Source organism: Vanellus vanellus (assembly GCF_965231255.1).
Source record: "Vanellus vanellus genome assembly, chromosome: 4".
NCBI lineage: Eukaryota > Metazoa > Chordata > Aves > Charadriiformes > Charadriidae > Vanellus > Vanellus vanellus.
The window spans coordinates 34744629-34768830 of NC_138909.1; the positions used below are offsets into that span (position 1 = coordinate 34744629).

Here is a 24202-nt window from a genome sequence, read left to right on the forward strand (position 1 = left end):
CACTGTCACTACTACTGAGATTTTCAGCTTAGCTTGGATCTGAAAGAAGAACAGAAATGAACGCTCACAGTTTGCAACACACTCAAACTGAGGAGGGAGCATGACACAGCTAGGAGGAGTGGAGTTACGGACAGAGCAATGTAAGGAAGGCTTGGGGTGGGCGTCACAGCGCTATTCTGTCTTCTCTGTGCCCCACATCCCTGCCACCTTCATCCCTTCTCAGCTCTGTGGTAAATCCTCTCCAGCAAGGTTGCTGGGAGGAGGGGTGGAGGGGAAGGGTAGGGGGTTAAAAAGATGAACAACTGCTGGCTTGGACGGGAAATTATGAGGAACAGCAAAGCCAGAAAGTCAGCTTTTGTGAAATCTATAGTTTAACCTACCCTGGGAAAGTCTCCTTTCATTGCAGTACCCAGTCATTGCAGCTCCTTTGTCTTTTCCTAGGTCATAAACACTGCCTCTGAGGTCCCAGCCACAAGAATAAGGGTGGGAAACCTCATGTTGTGCCTTATAATAGTAGACGTGATTACAAGCACAGACTGCTGCCTCTATGGGTCATTTTGTGCTGTGGACATATACCTAAGTTGGTCATTTCAACCACCACGTACGTGGTGGATGTCTCATACATCCTCATTACAAGACACCCCACAGCTTGCGTGCTGCTTCATCTGGCACCGGAGACAGGAGATGCAATGATGTATACAAGCACTCGCACTACTGGTTTCAGGGCTAATGCTGCTAACCTGTCATCCTCATGAAATTCCCTTCAAGCCCCCTCTGACTGATAGCGATCACAGGCACATGCATTATAGAGTGGAATATCTGCTGCAGGCTTAACGGATGTTGCTTCTTTTTTCTTTTCAGGTTACCAAAAATGAACGACAGGTGATGAAACCGTTGTATGACAGGTACCGCTTGGTCAAGCAGATCCTCTCCAGAGCCAACACCATCCCTATCATTGTGAGTAGAGCATTCTTTTGGGGGCTGGTTTTTTGGTTATGAGCTGAGGAAACAGGAATCAGCACACTTTCGCATACAACGCAATCACTAAGGCCAAGTCCCAACCTCTCTTATCACTCAAAGATCAAGTAAATGAATGAATGAATGACACACCGTATACTGAAGTCGGGCAAAGCCGGTCAAGGTACTCTAGTGCCCACCCATGAGCCATGGGGCACATCTCATCTTGTGTTGTTTCTCCTCTTTCCATTGGGCTGCTGCTGTTATTTCATCATCTTGTGTTTGGCTACAGCCTCACTTCCCTTTGCTTACCAATCCACTCTGTAGGTCTTCCATGCTGCTTGGTTACACAGGATTGTATGTCAGGAACACAGACTTGTGTGGGTCCCACAGGAGATACCAGTCTCCTTGGCTGAGAGAAAGGGCCAACAGTCTCCTAACACTTCATTTGTGTTAAAGGGATCCTGCAAGTGGTGCATATTCCCTCATTCAAGGTGGTGCTTTCGCAAGGAGGCACTGCCCCCAGCAGGGAATCCAGCGTACCCCTCTAGGGAGCAAATGTACTATCTCTAATTTTAGACAACTTGCATAGGCCACTTTTTGAAAATCATTTGGTCTAAAAAATACACACAATATACTTTCAGCCTGTCTATGGAAAGAGAATTGTTTTATCGTGGTTCCTGTTTACTCTGTCTGTCATGTATGATCCTTTACTTTATTTGCTGATTCCAAGCAGTGCTGATACCCCAGCTGCTTTTCGTAGACCGTCAGTGAAGTGAATGGACTGGCACAGGATACTCAGCGCAGTCACACTGAGAAGTGGGGTTGCTTTTTTCTGCAAATAGTGGGAGGTGGTCCTGTAGTCAAAACAAGACAAAAAGCTGTTCTTCCTTGAATACGCAAAGTACTCCCCAAAATGTGTGCTGTGAAGACGGTGCTGGTGATCAAGAAGGAAGAAACTGTGTAGCTGCGCATGGGCAGTTTAGCACAAAGCTCTCAAAAGAGAGCTCAGGTCCTGTTCGGACTCAAAACTGAAAGTGCAGAGTGGCTGGCAGGGGAGAGACGAGACTGGCTTTCCCCAGCCCCTTGAGTGAGAACAGTGGGAGGCTCGCACAGAGGCAGGACACATTTGAAAATCTACATCATTAGGCACCTCGGTGGGACATGAGGCTCCTGGAAAGCAAGCCTGGAGAGTCTAGCTGGGCTTGTGCTGTAGCTCTGGAGAGCCAACCAAATCGGGGGAGGGGGGAGGGAGTGTATGGGCCTCGGGATGGGGATTATTTTCTTGCAGCCTTTACTTTGTCCTTCCTGCCCAGCTAGTATCCCAGCATCCAGGCTTTTTTCTTAAAATTGTTTGGCAGTGATGTCCCTTGCTAAGCAACATCCTGAGAGAAAACAGCCTAAGGTTCAGGGGGCATGTTTTTCTTCTTTAAGAAATAGATTTCTCCTGACGGTCCAGCGATGAGCTGAGTGAATGTGTGGGTGAGAATGAGATGAGAGCAGGTGGTGGAGGAGAAAGGGGTTCATAATGTAACATACTTGTTAACACCTGTCACAGGGTTCCCCCTCCAGCAAGCGGAGAAGCCCTTTGCTGCAGCCAATTATCGAGGGCGAAACAGCTTCCTTCTTCAAGGAGATAAAGGTGAAGACCTCCAGCTGCTAACTAATTGCTCAGTTTGCATCGATTTTCCCCTTATACCAATGAAAGAGAATGATTGATTGATTGATTATTTTTTTCCCATCAGTGTTGATTTTTTTGCAGTGTCCGCCTGAAAAATCAGTAGCTGCTTTAAGCCTCGCCAGTTCTGATCAAATTCTTCCCTTGTTGTAGAAAAGACTACAGTATTTCCTTGGCTTTGCATTCTTTCCCATCCTTCCCCCTCCACCTGCACATAATATATTTTATTTGCTTTTTTTAAAAAAAAACCCTCACAATTACCTTTGTTCCTTGCTTTCTTCCTTTCTTTTTAATGACACTAACTTGTTTTGCGGTAGTTTCTCTCACTCTAAAGCTCTGTGGCTTGCACACAGCACCGTGGCAGGAATGAGCCTTCACAAAACTAACACTCACTGGTGGAGCCAACTGGGGCACTTATGGGATCCGTACCTACTCCCATTCACATGCTTATTTTATCCAGGGCTGTTTGTCACCACCTTGTGAAGGGTATTTCTAACCAAGTCACATGAGGATGGAAGTAAGAACAACTCAGTTCTGCTAGTTAAAGCTTGGTCAGATTTGGATGGCAGGATTGTTGTGTTTCTTTCTCGTGCTGCTGCGGGGAAGTAATTCTTGGTGGTGAAGAAATTCTTTTTGGTGAAGACTGCTACAATATCAGGCCTTCTTGCTCTGAGAAGGGAAGTCCAATGCTTCACCAGGACACGCAGTGTGGAGCTGGGCCCTGGCTTGCTTTTGTTGCCCTTGCAATGTAACAGGGCAAAAAGGGAAAAAGGTGCTTCAGCACACTTGGGTCATATCATAGAATCACAGAATGGTTTAGGTTGGAAGGGACCTTGAAGGTCATAAAGTTCCACCCCCCCTGCCATGGGCAGGGACACCTCCCACTAGACCAGGTTGCTCAAAGCCCCATCCAGCCTGGCCTTGAACACCTCCAGGGATGGGGCTTCTCCAACTTCTCTGGGCACCCTGTTCTAGTGTCCCACCACCCTCAGAGTGAAATTTATCCAGCCAGAGTTTGCTTAATGGTGTAAACACTGCAGACCTAGACATTCAAGGTGATTTGATTATTAGGCAATTACAGTAGATTGTATATTAATGGACTATTCAAGGCATATATTTATTAAAACCAGATTGCAGACTGAAGACGTTAAGCTGCTGTTGGGAGGCTGGTTAATCATCACCGAGCTCTCAGTATTTTCTAGGTAACTGCTGGATCAAACCTGCAATAGTAGTCTTGTGGGGCATATTTTTCTTTGGCTTTGTTTTATTCTTTTAGCGTGTCCTCTATTTTTCACGTATGCTTGTACCCAGAGTCAAAACTTAGCTATCAGTTATGGTAATCTCTGATGACCAAGCATGGCTGCTGCTGCCAGGGCACCAGTTCAGCAGTGTCCTGCAGCGATATACAAACCTTGAGAGGTTTCTGACTGAAGATCAGGGTGACAGCCTTAAGCCCATTAATACTTTAACTGCCTTGTTAACACTTAAATGGGGCCTTGTGAAGCTTCGTTTGCACTGCACTACACTCAGAACTAAAGAGAGGAAATTGCCAAAAGGCCTCAAAAATTAACCTCTGTATAGGTCTGCTATGGGCAGAGCACTGCCTACCTTGACGGCCTCAACGCCGTCAGGTTTTTTGATTTTATTTTATTTTATTTTTTAAAAGCATTTGGGAGTGTTGGATAAAAGCTTCAAAGGACATTTGAGGTGAGGTCTTACCAAACATTTGAGTATAATATCTTGAATATTGTCTGTGTTGAAAAAAATCATTAGGAAGCTTGCTTGCTGGGAGCGCTGATGATGGGATACTCTGGAGACTTTATATTTGTAATTCTGGGAAATTTAAATGCCTCATGATTGCCTAAAGATCCAAGCGGGTGCAAGCCAAATGGATGGAGTCAATGAAGATCATTCTGGTTCGAGGTGTAAATGCCAGTGCAGGATTAAAATAAGATTCCCATGTGAGACTTGTTTAAAGTGAAGGCCCAAGATGGCCATTTCCATTTGAGTTCTCTCTAAGAATCCTTTTAGTTCACTCCTTCGTTTTAAACAGCAAAATGCTTTAAGAGGTCTTTTGTCAGCCAGATGTAGTGTTTTGGCACTGAGGTCTAAACAAGTGAAATTTCTACCCTTTCTTTTCCTCCCATGGGCTTCCGTTGGCAGGAGGTAATCCTTGCTGTTTTGGGCAGTGCGCTGATGCCCTGGAGTGAGGCAAACAAAACAGGCTCATGGACATCTGTGGGGAAGACACTTCGCATCTGTCCTTGGGAGCAGTTTGTGACACTGCTTGTGGAAATTGTCCCTTTCCTTTCTCTCCAGAAGGGGAATGCAGAAGCAGCTTGCTCTTCCCAGGAAAGGGCACAGGAGCTCCTCCTTCAGTGCCAGAAAGATTCCCCTAAAATAATGTGTATCGTTTTTACTGCTTAGATTGATTTAGCAAATCCTCCTCCATGCCACAGCAGGATCAGCGTTCTCCTGCTTCAGTCCTAGTTGCCCTGACCCAGCGGGGCAGGACGGCGTGCTTGAGGACTGGCAGAGAGCGATGGTCTCCCCTCCCCAGCCCAGCCTGAAGTTGTTTGCAGGGTTTAAGGACAGTACATGGCTGCTGGTTTATGCCTGGTGATTAAACTGTATAAATTACCTCTGGAGAAATGGTCTTACCTAATCATATGCTAAATATTGCTTTAACTTTCACAAGTTCCCTGCAGATTTTCCTGAGATGTTTTCAAACTTCTCTGTATCTTTTATTGTTCCTCAAAACTTCTCTCCAGCTAATCTTTTTTTTCATCCTCAAGCCTACATCTTGGTTGTAATTCTCAGCCTGTGGCTTTGCATTGCATTTTGATGGCCTAGAGCCTTAACATAAAATGAAAACTCTGGGCAAACGCTGATTTCATGTAGATGTATGCATTTATAAATCATAGGCTTTGGGGATTTAGTGGGACTATGCCAGGTCCTAGTGTCACTTTCTCCCTTTTTACTTGAAATATGGGAGCAATCTCTTAGGACTAATTGGACTATTCACAAGGAATCACATGAAAAAAGCAAAGAAAATGGCTTCTTTTGATCCCAGTGCAACAATATATTTTTGCATACACTTGAAGGTTTCAATGGTACTAGCCCTCAAAAGCTTTTAAAGATATGCATGTGCTTAGATCCTTCCTGGCTAGAGGTACATGATTGTAAAATAAATATATATACATATACGTAGCTGTTTAAGAGACTTACTGTCCATGCTGGCATTTATTACCTTCCTCTAATGCTCATGCCTCCTTTCTTATATCAAGGTTGAAAACTGCCCTCCAGAAATGTCTCTGTAAGTAAGAGAAAACTGTTCCCTGAAAATCCAAATGATTTCTGGTCAGTGTTGCAGGACAAGCCTTACATTTGAGAGCGCTATGAATCAGCAAGTACCAAGTGCAGCAGAGACTTCCAAATCTTGTGCCTAGAAATCTTGCAAAAAATCCAAATACGACCAATTCATCAGTGTACTTTGGGGAAGTTGCACTGGGCAGAGTGTTTCCACTCCAATTTTTAGTGTATTCCAGCGAAATGGTACAGAGCTGATGTCGAGAACATGTTAGCGACAGCAATCCTTTTACAGTCAGTCATACCCCACATTTGGGCCATTGAAAGACTGATTTGAGCTCATTGATACCAGTGTATGAGTGTTTGAGGTCTTGAATTCAGCCATTAGAGAAAGCTGCATCTGAGAGAATATTTCACATTTTAACCTGGCAATCCGTACCCTGCCAGGTGTACGTGTAGAGGATGGCTGGTATGCTTTAGACAGTATGCATAATGACTGTAAGTGGTTTTATTTACATCAGAATACATCGATTAAAGGAACAGGTTGCTAAGAACCCCGGGTATTTTTTCACTCAGTTTTGTTGCCTTGGGTCTCCTTAACCAGTCTGAGTTGGTGGTTGCAGTTTCTCTGATGTGCTTTGGGTATAGGGTGTCTTACTGATGGTCTTCTGGTGTCCTGTACTGCTTAGCAATTAAAGTGCTTGCTCTGCCTATCCACTTCTTCTCATACCTGTTCCCCAGTGCATGTGGTGAAAGGAGGTGCCTGTTTCTGAGAAGGGAAGCAGTAACCTATTCTGTTACCGTGGTGTTCTGTCCCTCTCTATAGGAGGAGGAGGAGGGGTCCGAGGAGGACAGCAACGTGAAGCCAGACTTCACAATTACCATGAAAACAGATTTCAACGTGCGTAGCTTCTTGGATCAACTAGAAGATGATGCTGATGGCTTTGTTTCGCCGGTGGACGATAAGATGCCATCTAGGAGCAATCAGGATATGGGGCTTTCAAATCTCCATGAAGCATCCATGTATGTTGAATTTGCAGGCAACTTCAAAACGTTATTTCTTGCTAAGATAGCATTTTATTTGTTGGCAAAGTGTCTAGATTTAATTTTTTTTTCCATTTACATTCAGAGTCAGAAGGTTTTGCCCTTTATTTTTACATACAATAGACCCTCATATGAAAGGGTTTGGGAAGAAACTACCTTGTCCTGATACTGATATTTGACTTCTGTATCCTTGGAATCTAGCACTACGTAGCAGCTCCACTTCACCAGTGGCAACCTTTATCACGTAAACAACCCTGTACTCAAAAAGGTTTTTTCAGGAGAGGTCAAACCGCCTTGCTCAACTTCAGCAAGGCTTTTGACACTGTCTCCCATAACATCCTCATAGCTAAGCTTAGGAAGTGTGGGTTAAACAAGTGCACAGTGAGGTGGATTGAGAACTCAGAGGGTTGTGATCAGCAACGCAGAGTCTAGTTAGAGACCTGTAACCAGCAGTGTTCCCCAGGAGTCAGTACTGAGTCCAGTCTTGTTGAACATATTCAACAAGCCTGATGAGGGGACACTGTACCCTCAATAAGTTTGCTGATGACACAAAACTGGGAGGAGTGGCCAACACACCAGAAGGCTGTGCTGCCATTCAGCAAGACCTGGAGAGGGTAGAGTGTTGGGCAGAGAGGAACCTAATGAAGTTCAACAAGGGTAAGTGTAGGGTCCTGCACCTAGGGAGGAATAACCCCATGCACCAGTACAGGTTAGGCTTTGACCTGCTGGAAAGCAGCTCTGCGCAGAGCAACCTGGGAATCCTGGTGGACAAGTTGACCATAAGCCAGCAATGTGCCCTTGTGGCCAAGAAGACCAATGGTGTCCTGGGGTGCATTAAAAAGAGCGTGGCCAGCAGGTCAAGGGAGGTTATCCTCCCCCTCTACTCTGCCCTGGTGAGACCACATCTGGAGTGCTGTGTCCAGTTCTGGGCTCTCCAGTTCAAGAAGGACAGGGAATTACTGGAGAGAGTCCAGCAGAGGGCTATGAAGATGATCATGGGACTGGAGCATCTCTCTTAGGAGGAAGAGCTGAGAGACCTGGGTCTGTTTAATCTGGAGAAGACTGAGAGGGGGGAATCTCATCAATGCTTTTAAGTATCTAAAGGGCGGGTGTCAAGAGGACGGGGCCAGACTCTTTTCAGTGGTGCTCAGCAACAGGACAAGAGGCAACGGGCACAAACTGGAACACAGGAAATTCCATCTGAACAAAAGTTGAACTAGCTTTTCTAATTTTAAGCACCTAGGTCTAATGAGAACACACATAGGTGGTAGCTTTAAGTCATTGATTCTTGATCCTATGAAAGTCACCAAAACCAGACCCTCTTCAGCAAGTAAGTTTCATAGAAGTTAATGGTGAATTGTGAAATGCGCCCTTGACTTCCTTAGAGGCTTCAGCTTAAGTCTATGATCGTTTTGCTGCGCTAAATTCAGAAAGCTTTTTGTTGCAAGTAGCATCAGGTTGCCAGAGCTGCTTGCAGGAACTGCTCTGTTGCTTGGCATACGTACAACTGTACATTTGTAGATTTGCTGTATGTTTCCTGTTATAATTGTGTACATACTTGTAATCTTGTTTATATTTAAACCCAACAGCCCTGAACTGTTAGAGCAGCTCCAAGAAGTCAGGGAAGAGAAGAAGCGAATCAGAAAAAAATTGAGAGACTTTGAAGATAATTTTTTCCGACAAAATGGAAGGTAATAATTTCTCAGCTGTCTCTCTGTCCTTCAGCTACTTTTAATCTGTTTGGCACCCACAAAGACCTCCAAATGTGGAAAGTTACCGGAACTCACTGTTACATATTTCTTCATCATCATCAGTGTTCTACCAACGTTCATTACAGTTGCCCATTAAAATGAATTACTTCCCCCCTCCTCCCCCAGAACTTTAGGGACCACAGCCTCGTTGAAAACTTGGTCTTAGGACAAGCAGTGGGAAGCAAAAGTATCAACGGGGAAAATCCAGCTGCCTCTAGCACCACTGACATTGCATGGTAGAAGAGTTTCTCAGTAGTAGAATAATTGGGGTTTTTCCTGATGATGTATGTTTAGATTTCTGTCCTATTCTTGCTTGTCTGTGAGGTATTCAGACAGTAGTTTAACAAGTATGTGTAGCTGGGTTTATCATTTTCAGAAAATGTCCCACATTAATAAGCTGACAGAATGCTGTAATACATTTATACTCTTAAGTTATCGTGTTAGTTTCTTGCCACCAGCTGTCATCTGTAGAGGTTCTTGTAAAATCACTGTGAAAACTTGAGTGTTTCATGTAAGCCGAGAGAAACCTGTTCAGATATCTTCTTCCTTTTCACAAGTGTGCCTGTTCACGTAAGTGATGTGGTGCCAAGCCAGAAGAAGACGTATTTTATTTTGCCGTGCCAACGGGCTGACATTCAGATGGCTGCTGAAACAGAAGGGGCTCTTCTGTCTTTTTTTCAGCTGTTGTGTAGGGGCTGGCAATTTCAGAGAAGCGGGACGTGCTTTCAAATAAAGTCTTGCATTTGGAACCACGGGATTGTGTTTAGCCTCAATACGCAAGCATCCCGCACTTTGTCGGAGCAGAGGGTTTGCCCCTCTTGGTTTTTTCCTCTCAAAGGATGAAAGTTTGGGGTTTGTTCTCTGATGGGGAGTGGAGGAGAGAAGCTGCTTTGTAGGTCTTGTTGAGGGAGGGAGGGAGGCTGCTGAGGGAAGACGCCCTGTTACAGAAATCCTCATGACCTGCTTTCACTCCCACTAGGAACGTGCAGAAAGAAGACCGCACTCCTATGGCTGAAGAATACAATGAATACAAGCAGATTAAGGCCAAGCTGAGGCTGCTGGAGGTCCTGATCAGTAAAAGAGATATTAGCGCCAAGATCATGTAAAGGAGGAGATTGGTTTTGCCCGTAAACAAAGAAGAGAGAGCACCAAATGGACAAATGCATGAAGTGGACGCAGCAGGAGCCTGGCTGGGGAGAGCTGAGGAGCTCCCTGGGAACTGAAGGGCCATTCCCAGAGGCGGAAGGGGGAGAAAAGATGGCTTTCCATCACTCTCTGCACTTGCTGTTGCCCACTCTTTCTCCAGGCCTGATGCCCAAAATGGAGTTTGCCAGTGTAGGAGACATGACACCGCGCTCAGTGACTGCACTGAAGGGATCCTTCTGTTTTGATTTGCTTACATATCCTGTAATATTTAGAATATCAAAGCCAGCCATGCTATTCTGTTTTCCCAGGATATCATAGCAAGAGGCAAAGTAGGATGAATAGTGATTAAATCATCAAATAGCTTCTACTTTAGTTTAACAGGTGAGTGTCCTGACTGATCTCATGTGAAGGCACAGGTCAGATAGCGCCAACACTGTTCTCTTGCAGCTACAGTAAAGATTTGCTCAGACTTCTGACCTGACTGTTCGGAGTCTAGCATCTTCTGTTGCTCAAGATAAGTGCTGTAAGAATCTCTCGGTCATCACCCAGAGCTGGTTTGAGTTACAGTTTTGCCCAGGCTTGAGTTGGGTTTTCTTCCTGCTTTTTTGATGGCCAGTTCGATTGAAGTAGAAGACAGTACCTACATCTGTTTGGGATAGCAAAGAAGATGAGCTGTGCAGCGAGGTCCTTGCCGGCTTGTTCTGCTTGGAAGGAGATACTGTAACATTATGACCATGTTTGGGCAACTGGGAAGAAAAGAGGTTTTAAAAGCTTTAAGTCAGAATCCCTTGGGATTTTGCTAGCTGATCAGTTCAATGTCTGGTGTCAATAAATCTGGAAGATGTCTAGAAGACCCACCCCATTAGTACGTGTGCTTCATCATCTGATACAAATGTAGGAGTCCAAGCTGAACAGTCCACGTGGGTGTCATACATACTCGCTAGCCTAAATTTTGTTCTTTTATGTACACTGTCAATCAGACTATGTGGGCTGCAGCAATAACACTGTGATGGTGGCATCAGAGGATGGGCTTTTCTTCCTGGTGCATATAGGTGGTGTACCAACACAGAGGGTACTGCAGGGAACCGAAAGCCCAGAGCCGTGCTCTGCCCGTGGAAAGGGCCTTTGTCTCAGGTGCAAGTTTTGACAATTCAATGCTTTCAAATTCGTTTATGACTTTCCGAAAAGAAAGTCCTGGGACACCTGTTTCAGCTGCTGGTGTCAGGCAGATGCTGCCTGAAGGAGTGAAAGGCAGCAAGTTCAGGAATGCACTGAGTAGCTGAGGGCTCAGAGTTCTGCAGTCCCGGGCCACCTGGGACTCCCACCCCAGAGGCTTGTGCGCACCAACTCACTCTGCCCTGAGCCAGGGCTGATGTCCCAGACCCTGATGTCCCAGGGAGAGCATCTCTGTAACGCTTTCTTTTGCATCGATCCCCTGGGCAGCTAATGTGCAGAAGCCAAATGGCTGAAATCAAATGCAGTGCCAGTCATCAAGCAAGTCACGCTGGAGGAGGCAAGAAGAGGACCCCCAGAACAACTTCTACCCTTTCTTTCTTTATATGGGCAAGTGGGCTCACAGATAGATATATTTGGGTTGTGGCACTTAGACTTACCCCCTTCCACTTGCTGCATGTGTTGTGTTAATTCTTGCCAAAACTGATGCTGAGGGTGTTTTGGTCTCCAGGATCCCACAAACACTTCAGAAGGCAGCCTTCTCCCTGTGGGTTTGCACGTGCCCATAACTAGTCTGGGTGGGTGATGTTCGCGTGTGAGTGAAAGCACTTAGGAGGGGGACTCCTGGGTTGTTGGGGTTTTTTACTGATTGCAGAATTGCCCTTTCTGTATAAAATCAGTGAAGACTGAATTTTGTGTTTCCAAAGAGTCCGGAGGACTTGTGTGCTGACCTGGGGCTTGGCTTTTCAGAGATGCTGAGTCTCCATTGCTTGAGAGATGCGGGGCTCTGCCTCTGCAGAACTCATCCTTTGAATGCGTTAACCGGGCTGACAAATGGGCTCCAAACCCGCTTTTGAAGATGTTTGTCTGGAAGGGAAGCCTGACCAGGGTAAAACCCTGTCTGAACACAGGGCAGCCCAGGAGACAGAGTTGTGCCTTTGTCCTTCAGCCTGCTCTTACGGGCTCTTCCTCTCAGAGTCCATAGTGATTTTAGGTATAGCAGCCGAGCCAAACTGGCTGCGGTGTCACTCTACTAGTAGAAGTGTGGGATGAGAAAGGATGTTGGGTTACCAAAAAGTCCTTAGCGCCGGCTCGGTTTGGTATTGTTCAGGCCTGGTTCTGCAAAGCTAAATCACGCGTGGTGAGCGTGTGCCTCGGGCTGGTCAGCGTTTGGGATTTTGCAGAATGAGGATGGACTGAAGCTTGGGTGCTTTGCTGGACAGCTTTATATGGATAAGAGAAGCAGTTTCCGCCCTTTCTTCATAGTCGTACATTTTTCCAGCGGGCCAAGGCTTCCCGGGAGTATGTTTTCTCTGCTTATTTTTAAAAGCCTGTTTGCACTGTGTATTGATAAATTATCTGTTTTGCTGGGTTTTGCCCCTGACAAATCTTGATAAATGATATGTAGGGAACAGTCCATTTTATTTTTAAACTGATGAGATTGTAGCATTTTCTGATGCTTAGTTACCGCTGTTTACATGGTATATTGCTAGAATTTCAGATAGTTTATATGAAATGTAAGTACAATTATGCACTTTAGAGAGTTTATATTTTTGAACTTTGAAAGCTAAAAGCAACAAAAACCTGTTAACTGAAATTGTACATTAAAAGAAAAAAAAACACGCCTACCCATCTCTCTTTTTAAACCGTTCTTTTCAAGTCTCTCCCCGTGGCAAAAAAATAACATTCTCCTCCTAGTTGCAAAGGGAACGGCTAGGAAAGACCATCGTAGAGAAGAAGTGAATTTTAAAATTCCAGTCCTGGAAAGACACATACAAACGCTTAACTTTCTGTCCCGGGTTTGCAGATGCTGTGACTCCCCTCTCCCAAGCCTGCGCAGGAGGAGGGCTCTAAGGCCTGAGCACTAAAATGTTGTCTTTGTATCTCCCACAGATGATTTGAGTTCCCACTAACCACAAATAACCACAAACGATGTTTGCCCCGCCACACTCCTCCCAGTCAATCCGAGCAACGTTTGTGCGTTTTGTTTGATGATTTGTCTATGCCAACATCCATGAGTATTGACTGGAGAACATTAATACAAGACTTGTGTTTTTAAAAGGTGTGAAGTACTGTACAAAAATCTACTTTATGTGATATAAATAAGCTGTTATAGTGTAAGACTATAAGACTGTTTCCATGTCCCTAGAACAAACTGTCTGCTGTAGGATGGCAGTACGGTCTGTTGGGCTTCCCATCCGCTGGGGCCATTTCAGACACGCACGGCTGTGTGTTACCACATTGCGGTATAATAAATGGTTGTGGCTTGTTTAAATGATGACGATGGACGGGTTGTGGACAAAGTAAGATTGCGAGAGTTAAAGACAGAGGAAAAACTTGTCATTCTTACAAGTTGCATTTGGTTTTATTCTGTTTACTCCTGAGTAAACAGTCAAATATTGGATGTTTATGTTAAAGGCAGTGAAATTAAAGCATCTGATCTTTTAATCATTCTGCTAAGACATCGGTTGTTATTCCTGGTGTGTGCAAGTTTTGGATGGTAAGTGCTGCAGCCTGAGGTGCTTCCCAAGTCCTCTTTGGAGATGTTTGCCAATTGGTGCTTGAAAGGAGCTGCCGAGGGGAGAGCGGGGCTGTAGCCTGTAACTGTCCCCATGGTGCGCGGGGGCGAAGCTCACCCTGTTTGTGTGGCCACTCAGTGGGGCCGTCCTGGGGCTGCGCTGATGCCATTGCCACCGGTGGCCCTTGAAGATGGCCACGGCACAGAAGCAGAGCTGCCAGTGGCTGGGCATCCGCTGTGGCCTTTGTCATGCGTGAAACCAGTGGGGGCTTGGTGTACGTACAGGGCGCAGAGCTGTACTTTGGCTTGTTCTTCAACTTCCTTCAGCTTCGCTGTTTCTGGTTCCCATCTCTTGGGGAAGGGATCCAAGGACTTCTGGCTGCTGGGGAGGGAATTTGAGTCCAGACTCGTTACTCTAAGCCCAGGCCTAGGAGGGGACTTTGCTTGCTCAAGTGCAGATGAGGAAGTTAACTTTGCGTTGGAGAACTGGAACAACTGATGCGTTCATTGACCCTCTAGTGTGGGACAACTCGGTGGAAATGGTGGGTCACTTCCTTCCTATCTCTGGATACTGCCATATTACCGAGGGGCAAAAGAGACCCTTATCCCAGTGGGTGTGCTTAAAAAGTGCTTTCTGGGTTGGCAGAGGATGCCAATTCCAGCAATATCCCCCTGGATTTGTTACAAAAAGTGCTGTCTGTTAGCGCTGGGAGCATCCGCAGAACCAGAGCAAAACCTGGGCCGTGTGCCTGTTGCCTCCCTCATGGGCTGCGGGGATTTCACGGCCGTGTGCATGGGGAAGTGATGTTGTTGGTCATTTGCCCTGGGGAAACACCGCAGTGGTTCACGTGCACGGACCGTGTTGGGGCCTGACCCTGCTGCTGATGGAGTTCACAGCCCTCTCCTTACTGACTGCAGCAGGAGGGCGGCCCGTGGGGTGAGGTGTGTTCTCGGTGCGGGTACCAGCGCTTGCCCATACCGGGGCTCAGCTCTTCCAAATTCCTTATTATGCGGTTTGTGATACTGGGCCGGCTGCAAGAATTTACGTGTTCAGAGAGTAATCTCTCCCTATGTCTGAGTCACCAAAAATCCTTCTCTCGCGCCGTGAAGACTAGCTGCTTTTCTTAATGTGCTGCCCCTGTGGTCCCTGCTTCGGAGCCGGTGAGATGTCTTAATGCTGGTAAACAGGGTCTGTTGGGGTTCAGGGGCAGATGAGCTCTGTTTCTGCAGGGGATTTCCCTCACAAACATTTAAAGAATGCATAAAACAACTGTTTTCCAGCCATAAAATGGTAAATGGCAAGTGCAACTACTGAAGAAGCGAAGGAGCTTATTCTCCGTAAGTGCAGTGGGTGAAATCCTGGCACTACTGAAAGCAAGTGTTGCCATGGGGTTTAGAAAAGTGTGACTGCACCTGAGCATTTGGGGTTTTTTTTAGGCAAGGAGTAATGACATTAGCCCAGCCTCAGCTGGCTGTGATGAACAAACTCCTCTTCATTTCCACTTTTTGGGAAAAAAAAAAAGATGGGGGGGCTGAAATTGTCACAAAGTCAAAAATAAATTTTGCACTGATTTCAGTACCTGGAAAAGTACGAAGTAACCCACAGCGCTAGAAGGAATAAAAGTGGTGTATCGTACTAGCTTAATTAAGTTTGCTAATGTTCATAGCCTGCGATGGCTACAGCAGAGTGAGGCAACCAGCGGAGATGCAACAGGAGAGCGAGGCAGGCTGACGGCTGAGGAGCAGCTCCTGATCTCCTCCTCTGGCAGTTCTGAGGTATTGTTGCCTTTGACTATCCCAGCTCCCCGTGGCTCAGGCCCTCCGCTTGGGCTGTGAGACACGTAAATTGGCTCCAAGAGTCCAACCGTGAAGAGCCCACCTCCACCCCGTGCGTCCTGGTGCCCAGCGTCAAGAAGACTCATGGAAAACCTGTAAAAAGCTCTTGCCCCGGCAGCCAGCAGTGGCGCGATGCCTCCACAGATATTGAGGGGGACATTCGAGCCTCACCAACCTGTACGGTCACTCGCAGCACGGGGTGTGGGACACTTTCTGGGCCTCGTATGGTTGGAGTGGTCCTTCTGTCTCTCATTCGACACCTGCATCCAGTGGTGAGCCAGTATATGGCGTTGTATGTGCATCAAACAAGACATATTTATGCAAATAACTTCTGGTGTATTTGATTTGGTTGGCGTGCAGAAGCTAGTACCGGGGGGGGAGTTGGTGCCTGACTGAAAAAAAATTAATAATAATCAATTTTTCGGACTTCATTTGCTATATAGAAGCAACCCTGTCATGCAACCAATGTATTCCACAGCTAACGAAACCTTAGCCAACATGGGCTGGGGACTATGTTTATGTGATTTATGTTTTGAATCTACAGCATCTTTTTTAATGTAAATGGGTCGACAAACATTATGTGTCCATTTTGGTACATTCTGTATTTTGTATAAAAGAGGAAAATGAAACTATTTTGCCTGCAGGTGTTTGGCGATGTTTTTTTTGTTCCCAGCTGCTAATGGTGGCTGAGGTGGGTAAGCAACAGGCTGGGCACCAGCACTCACCCGGCCCGTGTCCCCGCAGCCCTGAGCTCTTCTCCCACCTCCCGCTTGCTCTCCTCACCTAAGAGAGGAGAAGTGGGGTTGAAGTTTGATTCCCCCCTGCCTTGCATTAAACATCACCCTGCCCTGAGATGAGGTGGCCAGTCAGGGCCTGAGCAGGGTATGCAGACACATGTGCACAGCTGTGCACAGTGAGCAGACCAGCCCTGGCCACCACCTCTGCCCCAGCTGAACATGGCTGACATCTGCTCATGGAAAATAGATATAAGAGTGTGTGTGTGTGTGTGTGTGTATGCATGCATGCATGATGTATAAATACATATATACCCACATTTTGCAGGTATATACATTATTAAAAAGTATGCACACATATCTGTATATTGTGTATAATACACACATGCATTATAGCTACCATAATACAACACATGCCATAAACTAGATGCACTAGATAAACTAGAGCCAAGTCGTTTCGTTTCATTTCCGCTTGCCCATCTTGCCAATATAACACAAATACGCTGAATACATGGGTTTACGTTGATAAGATGTATTTGTAGGTATATTATAACAGCTCATAGACTCAATCATAGAATGGTTAGAGTTGGAAGGGACCTTAAAGATCATCTAGTTCCAAATGTGAGAGGTGTAGTACTATCAGTAACATTAATTACAAATTATGTTGCAAACATATATATGTCTATTTTTATAGATAAACATACTATATATCTATACATGCATATATGCACATGGTACCAAATTATTAATCCTACGTAGATGCTGTGTGTTCACCTGCACAGTTAAAGGAACGAGAGCAGCGCTCTTCCTTCATAAGCTCATGAATGTTGAAGCCGTAAGGCCATGTGACAGAAATCCTGTACTAAGCCAGCAAATTAACTATATTTGCATACGCTAACGATGTCCCACAGCACTGGGGAGCCAGGTGAGCACCATGAGGCCACATCATTGCTGGCTGAAGCCTGAGGCTGCAGCTGACAAATGGGTGCTGAGCACCCACTCTGTGGGCCTGGTTTTGGGGTGAGACCGGTGTTTCCCCAAGCAAACAGGGCAAGGGGCCCAAGGGGCCAAACTGCACCCCGGCCACGGACGCAGACAGACAACACAGATACACACAGACTCACTCTCCCTCTGCAAGTGCCTGGTGTTGCCGTTCCTCTGGTATTGCTGCCACAGCTCCTGTACATACAAGCCCCTTGTTCATTAACTACTTGCCATTAATTAATGAAGAATCAGCTCTGAGGCTAGTCCAATGTAGAGGAGAAACATGGGGTACTGCAGGGCTGCCACTGCCTCGCTGTCTCCTGCAACCAGCTGGGACCCCATTCTCCTCAGGGTGCTCAGACCATGGGGGACATGGGGACCTTGTCCCAGGGGTGCTGCCTACACCTGCAGGGCTGCAGGCCAGGCAGGAGAGGCCACGGGCTGGAGAAGCCCTTGGTGGCCTTCAGTGCCCTGAGGAAAGGCACCGCTGTACCCCCCTCCTGCCTGCGAGGTGAGAGGAAAGGAGGAGAAACAGTGGGGATGAGAGGATAAAGGGATAGGGGTGAGTGGACTCAGGTCTGGTCTCAATTCCCATCTCTCCCACAGAGGACTTGGACTTCAGTTGAGCCAGGAGGGGCAGATAAAACTCCTCCTGTGCTGTCTTCGGAGACAGCGCGTCCCCTGGGGCTGGGGCTGCCACCCTGCCATGCTCTCATTTAGCGAGCAGCACATCAGGGCCAAATCTGGGTGAGGAAGGTGAAGGGCAACATTCGATCCAAGTGAGCAAGGAGGGGACAGGCTGGGGCACTCACCAGCAGCTGGGCCAAGGGAGAGGACTGCAGAGGTACGGCGAGACCAGCAGGAGAGCCGGTGCCTGGTGCAGCCCCTCCTTCGCTTTCTGACACAAAGGCAGCCACTCGGTCATAATTAAACATCAAATTTATTGCATAATACTGTACTATGTACACACACATTGAAAATAAACATTTGATATAACTGTATATTTTTCTTCAATGCTGCATTAGAAAGAGGCTGGAGGGCTCTCAGTGTAGCCCACAGCCTGTCTTAAAAAAAAAAGGAAAAATAACCCAGAAGCCTAAAACCTTTTGTTACGAGGTGCAAAGTTCAATACTGTATATTGAACATGGTGCATAAATACTATGTCCTAATAACAAGTCAATGTCAAAACCACCCTAGGCTTAAAATGAGATTTACACCAAGACCTGAAAAATGGGGGGAATCATTCAAACTTCATTTACTGGGAGCGCAGGACAAGGGGAAAGAGGATAAAGGCTCTCCAATCTTACAGGATAGATTTAAGTAATGACTTTGCCTACTCAAGTCACAGAATCACAGAATCATGGAGTTTTCAGAGTTAGAAGGGACCTCTAGAGATCATCTAGTCCAACTCCCCTGCTAAAGCAGGATTGCCCAGAGCACATTACTCAGGACTGCATCCAGGCGGGTCTTGAAAATCTCCAGAGAAGGGGACTCCACAACCTCCCTGGGCAGCCTGTGCCAGTGCTCTGTCACCCTCACCTTAAAGAAGTTTTTCTGTGTATTTGAACGGAACTTCCTGTGTTCTAACTTGTGCCCATTACCCCTTGTCCTAATGTACATTTCCAGTCTAATTCATATAGATTGTCCTTTAGGCTCCCCCAGCAAAACAGATGTCAAGTCAAAGGGCTCCTCTGAAACAGCAAAATAAAGTTACCCTAACTGCAAAAATAAACCCAACCTCCTAACAGAGGTTTATCACTCAAATGTGGATCTCATGCTTCTTTCTCTTCCTGACCTGGTGAGATTGGAGAGCCTGTACACACCTCCCACACACCTGCAGGCTCACACACACACACACACACGCACATTCACACACGAGTCCTCTGGAGAAAGGCGGCAGTGGTAAAAGCAGCCACCTCACCTTGTATTGGAATAACAGGTCTGTTCAGATGGAAAAACAGGGCTCAGCAAAGCCCACCCATCTAACTTGTAGACTTTCCAAGATAGAAACACAACACAAGAGAGATGTAATTTGAGAAACCCCTTTTTGTAGGTAGGGTTTGTCCTTCCACAAGCCTGAACACAAACTCCACTCCAGAGGAGTCTGAGGCTTCTTTAAAAAGACACTGCTTGGAAACAAAATTTGAGACAAGTGAGGAAAAACAAGCCAACCCCCCCAAATGATATTCTCCATCAGACATCCCGGTGCAAAAAGACAGAGCATGTACCGTCACTAATACACTGCCCTGGGGGTCACAAATGACCTCCCAGCCCAGTACCATCCGCCAAGGACCAAAGGGCAGAGGGGATATTTCCATTCAAAGCAAGCAAGAACCAGCTTGCATTTAAAAAGGGAGGAAAAAAAGGCGGGGGGAAATCACAGCTTTTCATAAAGGAGATCGCTATTTCATCCTCAATTTCCACCACAGCCTAAATGCAAGGAACATCAAAATACTTAAACTGGATTAAAAGGAGAGGTAAGTTTGTGTGTGTGTAGGGGTGATGATAAAAGCAAACTACAAGGAATTGCCCGGAGGGCAGTGATGTCAAGTTGGAGGGGAGACAACAAAAATGCCCACTGAACTGATGTTGTTCAGTAGACAAGAAAATTCAAAGCAATAGCCTCTCCCTGCTGAAGCCCCACAAAATGCTGGCAGCATCAGGCTGAGACCGCATCATCTCAATCTATTATTATTACTAATAATTATTTTTTCCCCAGAAGTGTTCCGATCCATTCCCTTACAAAAATAAAGCCAAGCCCATCATTTTCTTCCTCCGTACCCAAGTGTCTGTGCCTCTCCCACAGTGCTCACGCTAAGCTAAAGCCCTCGTAGTGGTCGATGGCTTGCACCAGCCGGGCGCTGAGGATCTCCTTGCTGCTGTACTTGGGCAGGTCCAGGAGATTGTAGCAGGTGTGCGCCACGGGCAGGTACTGCTCCCCACTGGCGGTGGACTGGATGACGATGCGCAGGCTGGACATGCCGTAGATGGGAATGCGGTCGCTGCCCGTCAGAAACACTAGGAGAAGCAGAAGGAAGGTTGGACAGTTAGGGCAGGCGACCTCGCATTGAGGGCTGCACACGAAGGCAAACTCCAACCCCATCCACGTGACAGGACCCTGCCTGGAGGGGCCAAAACGCTGACTGAACTCCATACAGGGCATGGCTGGTGCATGGAGAGGTGCAGGAGAGCAGAGGCAAGAAGCAAGGCCACTGTTGGGCGTGCAGATGAGTAAATTAAGTGGCCCACAGCACCCCTTCTCCCCTGGAAATATACGAACTTAAAAGCTCCTTCTCATGCTCAAGCAGGATAAAAAGGAGCAAAGCCAGGGTTGCCTGATGCCCATGGCAGGGCTGCACCCCTGGGGAGAGGCAGAGGGGACCCAGGCACGCTCCCTGCTGCCACCCCTCCCATGCACAGCACTTCGATGCCGGGACCAGGGTTGGTTCCTCCTTGCTGCTCCCCATCACACCCATGGCTCCCCTTGAGCACAACCTTTGTGTACTGTCCCTGGCACAGCAGTTCGGGGTGGGGGACTCCTGCGACCCTTCTACACAGCTGCTAACTTCAGCATGCAAGTTTTGGCCAAGCCATTTTTCCATCTCAATCATGCAGGACAACTAGTTGACTGCTTTTTTCTTTGGGGAAAATATCGCCTAAAAACACCAGCCTTTACCTTTCCAGCAGTCACAGAATCACAGAGTGGATGAGGTTGAAGGGATCTCTGGAGGTCCTCTGGGCCACCCGCCCTGTTCAAGCAGGGCCACCTAGAGCAGGCTGCCCAGGACTGCGTCCAGCTTTTGCATATCTCCAAGGATGGGGACTCCACGACCTCTCTGGGCAACTATGCCAGTGTTCAGTCACTCTCACAGGCAAAAAGTATTTCCTGATGTTCAGCAGGAACCCATTGTGTTTCAGTTTGTGCCCATTTGCCTCTGGTCCTGTCACTGGCCACCACTAAAAAGTGCCTGGCTCCATCCTTTTTGCACCCTCCCTTCAGGTATTCACACACATTGATGAAGTCCGCTGTGAGGCTTCTCTTCTCCAGGCTGAACAGACCAAGCTCTCACAGCCTTTCTTCATAGGAGAGATGCTCCAGTCCCCCAGACATCTTGGCAGCCCTTTGCTGGACTTTCTCCAGTATGTCCATGTCTCTCTTGTACAGTGGGGAGTCCAGAACTTGACCCATCACTGCAGGTGTGGCCTCACCAGTGCTAAGTAGAGGGGAAAGATCATCCCCTTTGACCTGCTGGCAACAGTCCCCCTAATGCAACCCAGGATACCATTCACCACCTTTGCAGCCAGAGCACATTGTTGGCTCATGGTCAACTTGGTGTCCACCAGGACTCACAAGGGAGCAAAAGTTGCTGGCTGGTGCAACAAACTCAAACCACCTGCCCTTAAAACTATCTATTTCTCCTCCTCTCCCCTTCTGTCCCAAATAAAGTGACTCCCATGCAGCAGCTCAGATCTGGGGGTGGCTGGGACACTTGAAGCAATGCACACACACACAGAGACACGCACTTCCCAAAGCCACTTCTGCAGGGATATCCTCTTCTTCTCAGCACACCACCCACCAATACCAGCACAAGGAGACCACCATCAGAGGGGAGGTATCTGCTACTCAGTCACACCAATACGCAGTCTTATTTTCCTGCCACATTATACACCAGTTTCTCCACTCAGCTGTCACCCGACAATTGCTCTGGTGCACCTAAAAAGAGTGCTGCAATGCCTGAAACTCAGCTTGCAGAAGAAGGAACCAGATTAAGTATGGGCACTGGGAACTACTATGAATTCACCTCCTGGCAATGCAAACAGACAGATGCTGCACTCCCTTGTCAGAGACTGCATTGGATCTTGCACTGCAGATATCACAGCGATTTTGAGAGTAGAAGTGAACATCAAAGAAAAAAAAAAAAACACACAAGAGAGGGAGAAAACAGATTATCTGACCAGCAGGTAACTCAGGAGATAGGCATTCATGCTGGATCATCTTCTAGCAGTTAATGTAACGTGCCATAACCCTGGAGCTCTGCAGACACTCCCACCTGAGCCTTTTGATTTCATGAAACACTCTGCACCACTGCAAGATACTTACAGAGAAATTTCTTCTTCTTTTCCAAGGGAAAAGCATGAAAGGTTTCCCAAAACATTCTCACAGTTGGGTGTGTCGCAGTGTAGTCTCCCTTATAGACAGCGCTCTATTAAAAAACAAAAAGTCATATAATTTCATCTGACACTAGAAAGCAAAGACTAAGCAGAACCCAGACCTGACCTCTTCTGGTATCTGACATCAGATCGATGTCTGACAGTTACGAAATGAAGCACAGGATGGGTCACGGGCACTAGAATGGCTCAAAGACCCAGTAAAGGGTTCTCCTAGAAGTATGTGGAAGGCAGGCATTGGGCTTTTAGCTATTCAGCTAATTACATACGTCGTGAGGAATCCTGGAGTACCTGTTCACAGGTTGGATTCATGAACAGGATCATGTGTTCTGCACTGGAAACCCACTTTTACTGCTAAGGTTGAGACAGAGCAAGTAACTTGCTGATCTATGCATTTTGAGAGGATACAACTCTTAATTTGTGTCCAGGCTCGCCTTGGAACCTTTGGCTGTGTACTTTTTGCCCTTGTGCAGTGGAGTGGGTTTTACTGTAGGTGGAGACCCTGACTTTGTTTCTTCCCTTCAGTCTTAGGTTTCATCCCTAACAACAGCAGATGGAAGTCCTTCTCCCCTGTCCTTTCTCATCCTGAATTTCCCCCGAGTAGCAGGACAGCCCAGTAAGAAACTTTTCATGTGAATAGTGGCAAAACGTACAAGGAACATAAAAGAAGACATCTGTGGCTCATCACATCTCACGTCCCAGGCTAGTGCCCACCCCATGGAACTGGGCAATCCTGGTACTTGTGAAAAAGAAGAAAAATATTACCTCTTCCAATTCCTCCCAGTTGTAGTTACTGTTTCCGACTATCATGGCCCTGAGCTCTGTGGGCTGGAAGAGTTCCAGAACTTTCCCACCACACACTTTCAGGAATCCAGTGGAAAAGGCCGTGTACCACTCATGGATGGAGAGGTTGAAGATGTAATTTACGTAGGCTTCAACAAATTCTTCCCTAGTGCATTGAGAGAGAGCAGGCAAAGGAAAGCACTTTTAATCATATGCCTGAGCAGCAGCACTACTAAGTTTTCCTGTTTCTGCCTGTAACGTGTCTTGCAACTTTCCAACAGGTTCGACCCACTGCCTTTCTCTCACTGAACTGAGTCATTGCATCGCGGACAAAGAATTGGGCAGCAAGTACCACCGTGGGTCTGCTTATTCGCCGGCAGTGCCAGCATGGGAAGTCCCCCAGCAGCCCAGGCTCTATACTACCAGTGAACCCACCCAAGTGGCCTTAGATCCAGTTGCCCACGAGGCCAGGAGGGAGCCAGGGTGGCACCAAGCACTGGGGAGGTGTCAGGAACAGAGCCCTCTTCCCTGTGGAACCCTGCACAGAGGTTGTGTTACACAAATCTCAGGATTCAGTCACCAGAGGATCATATCCACCCCCTGGCCCAGCTCCTGCAACCCTCATTTAGGAAGTCCAGGAAATAAGCTACGGCTCTTCTCAGTCTGCAGGTGTCCAGGGTTACTCAGCACAGGGCTCTGTGTCCCCCTGCAATGACCTCGGACTGCCAGGTATGACCTCAGACTGTCAGGTTGCTGTGAGCAAGCACTCTGCCCGGAAGGGGAAACCAAATCAAACAGACAGTGCCCAGAAGAATACCACTTCCAAAACCAAAAGCCTCATGGAGCCCTACGCAGGTACCCTGTGAATTCAGAGGCAGCTACTGCTGACTCAGTCCCCAACGAGTCTTGCCAGTGGTTTAGCCCTTTCAAAGCCAAAGCTGCAGCCTAGAGGCAGACTGAGGAAATCCCGCTCTGAAAAGGCTTGATCGGAAACTGCATGGCCAATTCCCTCCCTCCTGGCCCCAAAGAGAAAGCAATCAAAAGAAATTAAGAAACACCCCTTACTACAGGGCAAGAAAACTGTCTTAGGAAACCTCCTCTTCAGCCTTCACACTCCAGT

General features: G+C 47.0%; 2 protein-coding genes across 2 annotated transcripts in view; one reads left to right on the plus strand and one right to left on the minus strand.

Moving 5' to 3' along the window:
* The window catches only part of FAM13A (family with sequence similarity 13 member A), a gene marked incomplete at its 5' end in the record, with an annotated part of 135167 nt that extends 124057 nt beyond the window's left edge, over nt 1-11110 (plus strand). Inside the window, 5 exons of the mRNA XM_082482901.1 lie at nt 862-957; nt 2516-2599; nt 6771-6967; nt 8578-8679; nt 9719-11110. Coding sequence (XP_082339027.1) covers nt 862-957; nt 2516-2599; nt 6771-6967; nt 8578-8679; nt 9719-9845 — 606 coding nt within the window. The 3' untranslated portion in view covers nt 9846-11110. The remainder of the gene's footprint in view (nt 1-861; nt 958-2515; nt 2600-6770; nt 6968-8577; nt 8680-9718) is intronic.
* Nucleotides 11111-18057: 6947 nt separating this feature from the next.
* Nucleotides 18058-24202, minus strand: part of HERC3 (HECT and RLD domain containing E3 ubiquitin protein ligase 3) — a 49452-nt gene continuing 43307 nt past the window's right edge. The window contains exons 22-24 of the mRNA XM_082482026.1: nt 23065-23248; nt 22232-22334; nt 18058-20148 (exon numbers count right to left, since the gene is read on the minus strand). Coding sequence (XP_082338152.1) covers nt 19940-20148; nt 22232-22334; nt 23065-23248 — 496 coding nt within the window. The 3' untranslated portion in view covers nt 18058-19939. The remainder of the gene's footprint in view (nt 20149-22231; nt 22335-23064; nt 23249-24202) is intronic.